Raw genomic sequence first — 13,029 nt, forward strand, 5'->3', positions numbered from 1 at the left:
ATAGCATGGAGGACATGGGGAGATAGAGAGGAGAAGGGAGTTGGGAAAACTGGAAGGGGAGGTGAACCATGAGAGACTATGGACTCTGAAAAACAATCTGAGGGTTTTGAAGGGGCGGGGGGTGGGAGGTCGGGGTACCAAGTGGTGGGTATTATAGAGGGCACGGATTGCATGGAGCACTGGGTGTGGTGCAAAAATAATGAATACTGTGATGCTGAAAATAAAAAAATAAATTAAAAAAAAGAAAAGAAAAAAAAGAAATACTAATAAAAAGAAACTGAATTAAGTTTAATTTTTAAAAGATTTTATTTATTTGTATGAGAGGGAGAGAGCATGTGCTGTGAGGGAGGAGCAGAAGGAGAGAGATAAGCAGACTCTGCACTGAGCATGGAGACTGACACAGGGCTCGATCCTACCACCCTGAGATCACGACCTGAGCTGAAACCAAGAGTTGGATGCTTACCCAACTAAGCCACCCAGGCACTCCCTGAATTAAGTTTATTTAAATAATTTTCTTAAATCCAAAATTCTGAGAATATGTTAGATTTCTCTGTGTATATGTACATTCTTCTTTTTCTCTGTGAATATTCTCTATCACCAGTGGCTTGGCACCATACTGCGTACAAATACGATCTCTTATAATAGAACTGTGTTGAGCATAAGGAAAGGAGGCCTATGCGATATTATACTTTGCTCTTGTCTTCTTGTTGTTGCTACTGTTGTTGTTTATTCTTATTTTTATTACTTGAAAAAAAAATCCAAAAATCCGGTCAAACTGACTATTGAATGTTAGCAAATTCAACTTGATTTGTCTTAAAACTCTCTGGCAATCACTGGAAAACACTTCTAGCCCAGAGGAGGCCCTTGCCGTGTTATTTGTTTGATACAGAAGAATTCCTTTTTGCTGGGTTAAAGTGGGAGGTTCTGCTCTCTTGCCTGTGTTTTAAGAAGTAAGCCTACCCATGTTGGAAGCATAGGTGAGAACAGAGGAGTGCCAGCGTATGTGTATACTTGAATTTCCAACTTGCTCAGATCCCTCTGTTCAGCTAAAGGGCCTCCAAATCCAAAAGGACTTTATTCTAGGAATTTCAAGAATGGATTGTCATATGGTGGTATATTTTCATCTCCTTGTTTGTCATTTTTGGTTCAATCCACAAACTTGTACTGAGTGGATGTTCTGCTTAGTTGACTGAAGGGGCCCAGAGAAGAAGGCACATGGATTAGGAGCCTAGAAAACATGGTTCATGAGGAACTTCAGATGCAAACCACTGTGCCTCCATTTAGAACCAACTTCATGATGTGCAGGAAAAATGGAGATGTGGGGCCTTGTTCAAAAATTACTAAGATTTCGGGGCACCTGCGTGGCTCAATGGGTTAAGCCTCTGCCTTAAATTGGCTCAGGTCATGATCTCAGAGTCCTGGGATCGAGACCTGCATCCGGTTCTCTGCTCAGGAGGGAGCCTGCTTCCCCACCCCCTCTTTCTGCCTGCCTCTCTGCCTACTTGTCATCTCTGTCTGTCAAAAAAATAAATAAAATCTTTTAAAAAATTACTAAGATTTCAAGACAATGGCAGCAGAGCCCAAGCACAGAACCTTTTTAAGTGTGGACCTTGTGAAAGTGTACAGATCACAGGCCCATGAAGCTAGCCTGGCCCCTCTCAGGTGGGATGAGGTCAGTGCCAAGCAAAGGCAGAGTTCAATATTTTGGGAGTCTACAAAAACAAATGACCAGTTCTGATCATTGGGAAACCAGGAGAAGGTTCAGGGAATCTGCTGGGAGTATGAATTAGATTTAATAAGACTGGAATTTTTAAAAAAAGAATTTTTTCTGTTCCTAATTGTGTATCTGTCATGGAAGTAGTTGTGAGGTGTTTGCTTAAATTCAAATAGACAAGTTTTTCCAGTTGATATGTACTAAGTTTGAAGGATGATTATTTGTAATAGAGAACAATAGAATGATCCCAAGGAAACTGGAGTTTATAGTGAAAAATCTCTTGTCTCCTAGTTATCCGGAAGGATTTGGATTGGAACCCAAGCCTAGAATGACTCCTTATCATCAAGTGTTTCTTTCTCCAAATGAAGAAGGGAGAGAAAAAGGAGAGGAAGACTTACCAAGTTTGAGCGATGGTACCTTATATTTGATGTTTATTTTTGGGAGAGTGGTTGGGTGGTGGTAAATTCTGGGTTACATTCTTCAACTCTGTAGGACTTGGTCAGGCTAAGAACTTGGAGGACTTACTATAAAATTCCAGGGGGCTTTACCATAAGGTGATTTCACTTCTCAAGAGGTCCCTTGAATTTTCCTTTGGACTGCTCAATAGGGGAACTGGAATGTCATCTTACCTCGTTGAAACTGGCTCTTTCTCAACTTTCTTCTCTAGAAAATGGGAATGGAGTAAATAAATTCCTTATTTCCATGAGATTTTTGGCTTGATGGAATTTATTTTTATATTTGCTAATATCAAAACAAGTTAAAGGGATTGGAAATTTAAAAAAAAAATTAAAACCAGGTCCATGTGTTTAGGAATTGCTCTCTTTTGGTCACATAGGTGCCCAAAGCCAGTGCTTAAAACTGTTAAGTTTAAAGTGTACTGTGACACAGTGTTAATTACAACATGAACACTCATATTTGGGGTTTGGCTGGTAAAGTGGATGGAGAAATGTTAATCCTCCTAGAGTGAGCAAAATGGTCTATAGAGGAGTGACTCTGTGGTCCAAGATCCAATGGCATTTAGGGTCCTATAATTATGGGGCACATCAAGTAGAACTGGCCTGATGGATTGGTCTATATCTGGGCAAATCCAGGGCACTGAGATTGGTAGGTGGTAGGAAGCATGATTCAGTATTAGGAAAGAGGACTGGCTTGGGTCCTGGGTCCCTAGCCATGGTTCTGGGCTTGGTGTCCATTCCTCTGAGGTGCCAACATAAAAGGTAGGTTAGACACAGCTGTTGGGGAGGTGGCATTTGGTTAGCTAGAGCTTACTCGGGTAGTTTTCTATTTGGTATCTAATGGAATTGAGGGTAGGAGAAAGAGACTCCTTGTGTTCATCAGTCATGTTTCCCAGCTCTGAACATCTGAAGCAGGCAGGACTTGGTGGTGGGGAGTTAGGGATGGGGGAAAGGCCAGCTCACTTGGATATTGGCAGCATTGTCTACAAACTGACTGCTTTCTAGCTGGAGCTTTGCAAGCTTGAATAATATTCAAGAAAGATCCAATAAAAGCAGCCATGATACACCATCCCCTGATGCTTGCTGGGAGAGGCACCAAGGCCATTCTGACTATGTGATGTGTTCTCTCTGTCAGTCCAGCACAACATCCAAAAGATTGTGCGAACCCTATGGCAGCAGCTCGTGGCACAGAGGCGGCAGGAGCTGGAGGACACCTGCAAGATCGATCTCTCTGTGAAACCTGGAGAGAGTGAAGTAAAGATTGAAGAGATTACCCCACTCTGGGAGGAGACTATGCTCAAGGCCTGGCAGCATTACTTAGGTCTCTGTCCAATTGGCCCCAGGGAACAGAACTGCTGGGTCTCACAGATGCAGACTTCCCCGAGTTCCGCTCAGGACCCAGAGCCTTTTCCAACCACATCTTCTCTGTCATCCCTTTGGTGGGTGGGATGGAAATCACTGAGACCTCCTGAAACTTTGCTCACAAAGAATGCATGCTGCTTTGCATCCTGGGTGAAAGGAAGGCCAGAGATGCAAGCAGGTTCTAGTAATCTCTTAGAGAAAGTGTATGCCATGTCAGAGCTCTAGCCTAGAACCCTAGAACCCTAGAGCTTAGGGTTCTAGGTCTTTCCCTGATATTCCCCTACCAGCTTTGAAACCTTGTACTAAGTCATGGAATGACCTGGAGCCTCAAGTTCCTCATGTTCCAAGTGAAAGTTTTCATCCCCAAAATATTAATGATCTTTGAATTCTTTCAGTGACTCAACACTTTCTCCTTCATATGAGTTAATACAGCTATAGGAATGTTGTTTTAATTTTTAAATTTTTTAAAAATTTTTATTTTTAAATAATCTCTACACCCAGTGTAGGTTCGAACTTACAACCCTGAGATCAAGTGTTGCACACCCTACTGGCTAAGCCAGCCAGCCCACCCACCTGGAACTTTGTTTTTAAAGTGGTCATCACTCTTAAATTATAGCCCATGTACTTGTTTTAAGTCTTCTAGCATCACAAAATTCACAGTGATTCAAGAATTAGTTATTTCCATGTGCATCACCCCACACTGCCCAGCGATATAGAACTTTTGTTTCTATAAAAGCTAGTTTGGCTTTCCAAACTAGCACTGGAAGATATGTATATATGTACATGCCTGTGTATAATTTGAGGTCAAAATGTCAGATTCCATTTCAGAGAAAAGTTTAATGGAAAAGGACCTCTGTCCCCATACACATGCAGTGAATTAAGTGGTGAGATGGACCTCAGTGCTTGCTTACAAATGCCTCTCTTTTTTGCCAACAATCATGTATTGAAAATTCTGTACATTTGACCATCTGTGTTTTTTTTTTCCTAAAGATTTTATTTATTTATTTAACAGACAGAGATCACAAGTAGGCAGAGAGGCAGGCAGAGAGAAAGGAGAGAGAGAGAGGAGGAGGAAGCAGACTCCCTGCTGAGCAGAGAGCCCAATTCGGGGCTTCATGCCATGACACTGGGACCATGACCTGAGCCGAAGGCAGAGGCTTTAACCCACTGAGCCACCCAGGTGCCCCGACCATTTATGGTTTTTTTTTTTTTAAGATTTTATTTATTTATTTGACAGACAGAGATCACAAGTAGGCAGAGAGAGAGGGAGAGAGAGGAGGAAGCAGGCTCCCCGCTTAGCAGAGAGCCAGATGTGGGGCTCGATCCCAGGACCCTGAGATCACGACCCAAGCCGAAGGCAGAGGCTTTAACCCACTGAGCCACCCAGGCGCCCCCCGACCATTTATGTTTTAAATGCATAATCTTACTTACTCTTCATGATACCAGAATGAGGTTAGATGCTCCTATTGCCAGTTTACAGGATGAGAACACAGGGACTTCTGCTTATTTATCCACATCTCACTTTGAGTCAGTGGAACTAGGAGTCTAATCTGGGTCTGGTGACCCTGAAACCCACACTATATGGCTTAGAAGATGGCAATGTGTGCTTGCAGCCTGGGCTGCTATCCTTATTGGAGGTGGCTCACTGGGCTTGTGTCCCTGGCTGGCCCTTTAAAAGCCAAGCCAGTTGTAGAAATTGTGTATGCTCTTCCCTCAATTTTGCTTCTGACACTTTTTGCTTCTCTGTTCCTAGCATCTGAGAAGAAGTTGCTGACCAGTCGCTCGAGTGTGGGACACCACAGCAAAATGTCTTCATGGAGTGGTAGCTTATCTTCGGCCATGAGGCTGGTGCCGGGGAGGCAGGCCAAGGAACCTGAGTGCAAGACAGAGGTGAGCTCAGACACCTTGCCTTAGAGAAGCAGCACACATTTATTCCAAACCCCATGAGGGATGTCTTTGCTCTCTGTTGCTGGTGGACATGATCCAATTCCATATTCATCTGAGCATGTAAGATTATGCATGTGACTTTCCAGTTGAAATGACTTCTAGGGGAGCCAGGTTTTAGGCTGGCTTTAACTTGAAGTGCATATGGGCTCCCCTTGAGCTCCAAGAGCAGGTGGGTGTTCCTTATAATGTTAAAACCCAAACCAGGTCTTGTTCCCACACTCCTTTCGAGTCAGGTGTGTTCAGAGAGCCCTAGCTCGCCGCTTAGCAGGAGTTGTATGGGTGGGCTCAGCAAAATGAAGACCATCCCGAGGGTGGTATGGATGTGCTGAGCCCCAGAAGCTGGAGCATGCCCACCTGTGCCCCAGCACTTGCTCCCGAGTAGGAGGGGTCTAGCCCTCTTTCTCTGGCTTCACTCTGGAACTTCTGTTCCTTGACCAAGTCAGCTCTGACCCCAGTTCAGTCTGGCTAGCAGCCCGGGAAGGGACAGCAGGGATGCTAGGTATGGGCGTGCCTTGCATGGGGACCCTTGTATGCTATTGACGTGCCTCTTGCCAGTTTTCCAACCACTCCCAGGTCACTGTCATTGGCATGACTCGGTTGTCTCTGAGTTCTGGGGAGATTGGTTGAGAAACGGTTTATGTGAAAGACACTGAAATAGATTACAGTGTTTGAAGGCCCTGTAGGTCCACAAATGGCTTACAACAGTTTGCTCTGGGCTCACACTGAGAGATCTGGAGGCAAAAAAATTTTTAATTGGCTCTGTCTTTGGTGAAGGCAGGCTGCTGAAGATACTGTCTTCTATGTCAGTTGGGGTCTCTGTTTATTCATTCATTCATTCACTCATGAAATACTTATTAAGTGTTTACTCTGTACCCTTCTGTAAGCCCTGAGGTTATAGAAGAGAGAAAATCTGACATATTCTCTGCCTTCTTGGAGATGCATTTTAGGGGGTGAAGATAAACAATAAATAGATACATAATTTATAAATATGGAGGGTGCTAATTGCAATGAGGAAAAATGGAACAGGGTAGCTGGGAGAAGGTGGTTGGAAGCCCTCTCTGGAAGGGGGGCATAGGAGCAGAAAAATAAGGCAGAGACTCTGGAAAGAGTGGTTAGGCAGGGAGGACCATCAGACAAAGGCGCTGAGATGAGCGTGAACTGGGGTGTTCTAAGGCAGCAAAGAACAGTGTGGTTGGACTGAAGTGGGGAGAGGGCAATCCCAGGGGAAGTCTCCCCCGGCTGTCACCAGCAGGAAGGCCTGTGCTTTTCCGGAGCAACTGGCAAACACCAGAACGTCTGTTGCAGTTACATTTCTCGGCACGGTCGTCTGGGCACTCAGAAGCTTGGAGAGGTGACTGGGGCCAGGCTGTTATATAACTACACACACCTAGCCCCATAAAATTCTGCAAAACACGTGAACACATGCACACACGTATGTGCACACACCCCTCTCCCTGCTTCTGCCTTTCTGCTGGAACCTCGTCTGTCTTCGATCTGATTTGGGCATCCTGTCTTCAGGTTGTATTATCTTGCAGACTCTTTAAAGATAAATTTCTTTTGAGACAAAGTAGACTTATGTTTTAATTTTTTTAAAATGAACTGTGCCTTTGCTTTGGAGAATCCTGTAACTCGGTCTGGGCCGGGCACAGTGCGTGGTACAGAGGAGGCTCTTAAAATAAGTGTGTGGTACTGTACGGAGCGAGGGAATAAAATGTTTTCTCTCTTTTGGCTGGGATGAAACTCAGTAGCCTTCCCATCCGGCACCCATCACTCATCCCCGTGAGATGCCTTTGTTGCTAGCAGAAGGCACAACTTCTCAGGTACATATGTAGACTGTGATGTCATAGGAGAAGAGCATCAACTATTTGCCCTGGGGTCTGTTTAATTATTTTTAAAAATTAATTTTGATTATTACAGCTGATTACACCTCAGTGAGCAATGTAATTGATATTTTCTAATGTATCCCAAGGAACATTTTGTACAACACGCTTTTTGTTGTTGAAGGTTAAAGACTCCGTTATTGGTTTTTGCCTAAATATGCCACATCATTAGTCCCTCCAGTGAGAAGGTCGCCATCTGGAAAAAGCAGCATGGAGACATTATTCAGGCACAAGTGCATGAAATTGGTGTTTCTGCATCTTCTGTCTCTCTTCTGGAAAGAAGAGGCTTGTAATTAAAGGAGTTGATTTTGGAGGAAACATTATTCATTTGGTGTTATTCCTTATCATGTCAGCAGCTGACAGCTCTGCAGCACTGATAAATTGTTCTTGGAGTGAGACATACGATGTACCATTTCTAATGCCGCTTACCTATCTTTGTTTTCAGTAGAAAATGTTTTCCTCTTGGCAGGTGAGCTGAACTTGGGGGCGAGGCTGGTATGATGGAGGTTATTTCTTCCTTTTCTTCTCCTGACCCCATCACAGGCCCCTCTGGGATCAGATGGTGAGGCTGTGGCCTCTCCTGGAGTGAATGAAGGCTGTGGGGGTCAGCCTGTTGGGCGGAGCTGGGGACGTTGGGCTCCCTTGAGGCCACCATAGGCCAAAGATGGTGTCCTGGAAGCTTCTTCCTCATGTCCACCCTAGAGCAACCATGAGTGTGCACCCTAGTTGACCGTTCCTCCTCCCAGCACCATGTGCCACTTGCCAACACAGCTTTAGACTTTCTTGTTTAACAAGAAGTTGAAAAAACATCAACAACTCGTGAGGGTTGCTTTGCTCTGACAGACGCACCATGTATGTTGTTAACATTATGGGGAAGCAGGTGAGGGGTTGACTGAACCCTCTGGACTATCGTTGCAACTTTTCTGTAAATGCAGAATTATTCCAAAATCTTTTTCTTTTTTAAGAGCATTAGCTCTTTTTTTTTTTTTTCTTTTTTAAAGAAAGAGAATCAGCGAACAGGAAATAGACAGACAGGACCTGAGAGGCTGGGTGGGAAGGGGCCGTGAGGATGAGTCTGTGCGAGGCCTATGAGCAGGGGGGTGATCGAGGTCATGGCAGGACGCAGGGAGGACGCCGTGGCTCATGCTGGATGTGGCCAAAGTGAGGGCTTCAGCTGTGGGAGAGCAGTGTGTGTCTGTTTCTAGGGGTAGGATTGGAGGTTAGAGCCCCCGAGGGAGGGGCCAGGCTGGGGGCTGTGACATCATTTAGATGGGAGATAATGGAGGCTGCAGGGGCAGGAGTTAGAGCAGTGGAGATCAAAAAAGATGCACAAGAGAATTCTGTTGAACCAAGGTTGGGATGAGCAAAAGAAGGCGGCTGCCACAGGCAGAGGCTCTGACCTCATTGTAATCAGGCAGTGAGAAGAAAGGACAGTGGCTGTGGCAGGTGTGGCAGGAGCGTGTGTCCCATGGTTCTGTTGGATCTGCAGAGCATGGGAAGAACAAGGGTTCCTTGAGGAAGAGGGTTGAAAGTTCAGGGTCACTTCTAGCCTGTAAAAGCCTGTAAAAGTTCAGGGCCACTTCTAGTCTGGATGAGTACAGCTATGTCTGGTTCAGCAAACATGAGCTGGATTTTGCCCCACTTTCCTCCTGGGATCAGTGGTACATGTGTGCGCAGCTGTTCCATACGGGGGCCGGGTGGACCCCACCTGAAGAGGGAGACACACACTGCTGCCTCCAAACAAAGCTGAGAGCCTTATGGAGGAGTCAGACCTTCTGGAGCAGGGCCAGCCCCAGTGTCCATGTTTCTGTGGCCTTTGGAGTTAGCTGAGCAAGTTTCCAGTTGCTGGCTTCAAAGTGGGAATGGCTCAAGTAGGGAAGAGAATTAATAGAATTAATTAGAATTGAGAAAGCACCACAGTCAGAGGACACCAAAGTGAGACACATTTGCTCCAAGATCCCTGGTGTCTCATAGCTGTCCTGTGGGTGAGCCCTGTGCACCCACCAGGTACACTAGGGCCTCCAGTGAGACCATCTGTGCCCACACGTGGGAACTTTGATCTCAGAGACCAGACACCTGCGCCGTCAGGGTGACCACAGACATGCTATTGGCTGCCTCCTTGAATGTGTGCCCAGGCTCGCCGTCCCAGCTCCAGCTCCTGAGTAGCCTGCCCCTGGTAGAAGAGGAGATGCTGGTTGAGGCCAGCAACTGAGACAGCTGAACAAAGGGCAGGCCTGGCTTGGGTCCTTGGCAAGGGAAATGACATTTTTGACCCTCTGATTCTGAGCGCTTTACCCACTATCTCTTTTAAAAATCATTGTGAAAAATCTCAAACATATACCGCAACAGAGAAAATAATAAGATGAATCCCCATGTATCTATCCATCACTTCCCATCCACAATGTTCATCTCATGGCCAATATTGTCTCTATCTCTATCACTACCCACTTTCCCCTGCTGCACGGAATAATTTTGAAGCAACATCCCAGACATCATATCATCTCCTGCATAACTGTTCCTGTACACTTATTTTCTCTTTAAAGAAATCACAAAATCCAAATAAAAATTGCAGAAAGGGAAGCAAGTGTGCAGAATGGGAAGGCTTTAGCCAGCACTGGGGGAGTGATCAAGCAGTTCCTGGGCTTTCTTTCTGGCGTGTTTGTATTCATCTCCTGCTGCTGTGTGATTTTGGTCTTGCTGAGGCTGAAGGCACAATGAGCCTCAGAGAACTCAGTGCCCCTGTTTCCGGAAGGAGGGGAGGGACTGATGAGGACACAATGCTTTTGAGTTTGGTGCTTCAGAGCTTCTGAGTTTGGGGGATGCTTGGGATTTACCGTGGAAGCCTCAGCTGTCATTCACCTGGGGAAAAGGCTCATGGGGCAGTAGAGCCCGAGGGCTAAGAAGAGATTTTTGAAAATAGAAAGAAATGGGCTTAAAATTTTTTTTTAAATTTTTCAGTGTTCCAAGATTCATTGTTTATGTACCACACCCAGTGCTCCATGCAATAAGTGCCCTCCTTAATACCCACCACCAGGCTCACTTAACCCCATACCTCCTGCCCCTCCAAAACCCTCAGTTTGTTTCTCAGAGTCCACAGTCTCTCATGCTTCATCTTTCCCTCAGATTTCCCCTGATTCACTTATCCTTTCCTTCTAATGTCCTTCATGCTATTCTTTATGCTCCACAAGTAAGTGAAACCAAGAGATAACTGACTCTCTCTGCTTGACTTATTTCACTCAGCATAATCTCCTCCGGTCCCCTCCATGTTGATACAAAAGTTGGGTATTCCTCCTTTCTGATGGAGGCATAATACTCCATAGTGTACATGGACCATATCTTCTTTATCCATTCGTCCATTGAAGGGCATCTTGGCTCTTTCCACAGTTTGGCAGTTGTGGCTGTTGCTGCTATGAATATTGGGGTACAGATGCCCTTCTTTTCACTACATCTGTATCTTTGGGGTAAATATCTAGTAGTGCAATTGCAGGGTCATAAGGAAACTCTATTTTTAATTTCTTAAGGAATCCTCACACCGTTTTTCAAAGTGGCTTCACCAGCTTGCATTCCTACCACTCCCCTTTCTCCACATCCTCTCCAACACACGTTGTTTACTGTCTTGTCAATTTTGGCCATTCTAACTGGTGTAAGGTGGTATCTCAATGTGGTTTTGATTTGAATCTCCCTGATGGCTAAATGATGATGAATATTTTTTCATGTGCCTGTTGGTCATTTGTATGTCTTTGGAGAAGTGTCCACATGAACAAAACCTGAACAAGCATGTGGGCTTTGACACGAAGGGAGGTCAGTGGTGGAGTAGCAGGTAACACCTGAGGAAGTCAAAATGCAGCTGTGAAAACTAAAGACAGAGTTCCCAGAGTCTGGCTACCGTAAGAGTTTCAGTCAGAAATCTGTAAGAAATTTTAAAAATCTGAAATTCAGAAGGTTTCATGTGGACTGTTTTTACTTAAACTTGTTGTAAATTCAACATGGTATTTGTGGGCAAGAGAGAAAGGGTTTTCCCAGGAGATGAATGTGCCTTTAAGAGAGATGTATGGAGACAGGTGGCCTAAATCTGGGGGGAAATTAAGACACATGAGGAATTCTAAAATTGGGCCAGAGGAGCGATCCTCATAGTATGTTCTCACTGGCATGGCAAAAGGGCAGGGAGACATCCTCTGTCAGCAAATCAAGAGAGGAACTGGAGGGACAAAGCCACTGGAAATCATAGGAAAGAGAAGAGTGATTCAGAAAACCTAAAATCAAGCACTTGGTAAGAAATCACAATGCTGTGTTGTTGGAAAACCCCATTGTGTTTGGTGGTGGGAAAAGGCTTGTGAACAAGTAATTAAATGAGACTATGTGTTAGAGGAATAAAACCACTCGGACACAAATGGAAGTATGATTTAAAAAGAGATGTTGGAAAGTGTAAAACCCTCTATGGATGTGAGCACGGTGACTAAGGCCTTCTGCTAAATGGAATCTTGGTTTTTATAATTGCCGTGGGCAAGGCTGCCAGTGACTTACTTTCTCCTGATGCTTTTCCAGAGATAACTGGCCCTAAAAATAGTGTCACTCTTCCCGGCCTGGCTTAGAGCTCTTCATGGTACGTCTGGACTAGAATTATTTCAGAAGGGACTCCCATTACACTCTGGTTGTAGATGTGTTAGGGAGCAAGAAAGAGAAAAATGATGAGGTCCACCATCTTATTTCTCAAACCCTGAAGTTTCCTATTTCACTGAACCTGAAGTTATGTAGCATGAACTGTGGCCCCGGTCTTGCAGGAAGTGGTATTCTGACACCACACCCAGAACAGACCATCCAGGTGGTGGAGGTGGGAACACAGCGTCATAGGCTCATGGGAAGGCAGCCAGGCTGCGGCAACGCCGTGCGTGTGTGTGTGTATACATGTGCGTATGTACGCCTGCATTGCCTTTTAGTTGTTTTTCAAGTGGTCTGGGCGCCTAACCAGGGTGCTCACTTTCTTTCCCACTATTCCTTGACATACTCATACGGTACACACACACACACACACACACCCTATTCTTCAAACAGTTGAGATAAGAACCCACTCGTCACATTGTCATCAAGAGGTGGCCAGGAAGGAGTCGGCTGGAACAAGAAACTCCATATAGAAGGGAACGTGGACGACAGGTCCCGACAGCAGAGGATTTGAAAAAGCAGCAGCATCACCCACAGAGCAGTACTCTCCAGAACAAGACGGAAGAATGGCTATGGGCAGATAGAGACCGTGGCTTTCCTCTTTCCATCTTAAGGAAATCTTAAATGTCCATCAAAAGTCCTTGGTCCAGGAGTTTGAAAAATAGAAGCAAATGAACAAAGCAAACACTGATACCTTTAATGATGTTTCTTTACCAAGTGCATCATTTGTGAGACATCCTTATCTTCATAATAGAAGGACAATTAACATCACTAATTATCTAATTAAGTTCATTAAGCATCCACCAACAGGGCACCGTGAAGTTGACATTATGTTCTACTGTCAACAAATGCTTTTGATTTCTTAGGAAGTAATTAAAATGTAAATTAGCATGCAATTATATGCACAGGGGAAGTTTTGAATTAGATATTCATTTCAAAACTGCTTAGAGCAACATAGTTTTTGTTTTTTTCTTCAATAAAAGCCGACATTTTGCTATTAATGGTATATATT

The 13,029-nt window shown here is 44.7% G+C and overlaps 1 protein-coding gene across 6 annotated transcripts in view; it reads left to right on the plus strand.

Moving 5' to 3' along the window:
* Nucleotides 1-13,029, plus strand: part of WDFY4 (WDFY family member 4) — a 281,403-nt gene that overhangs the window by 137,718 nt on the left and 130,656 nt on the right. For 5 of the 6 annotated variants that reach the window (XM_059397992.1, XM_059397994.1, XM_059397995.1 and 2 more), the window contains exons 37-39: nt 2,006-2,127; nt 3,305-3,490; nt 5,285-5,421. In XM_059397992.1, coding sequence (XP_059253975.1) covers nt 2,006-2,127; nt 3,305-3,490; nt 5,285-5,421 — 445 coding nt within the window. Of the gene's footprint in view, nt 1-2,005; nt 2,128-3,304; nt 3,491-5,284; nt 5,422-13,029 lie in introns of those variants that run through there. The other variant, XM_059397997.1, reaches the window with a different exon arrangement.

Source organism: Mustela nigripes, chromosome 4 (assembly GCF_022355385.1).
Source record: "Mustela nigripes isolate SB6536 chromosome 4, MUSNIG.SB6536, whole genome shotgun sequence".
Classification (NCBI taxonomy): domain Eukaryota; kingdom Metazoa; phylum Chordata; class Mammalia; order Carnivora; family Mustelidae; genus Mustela; species Mustela nigripes.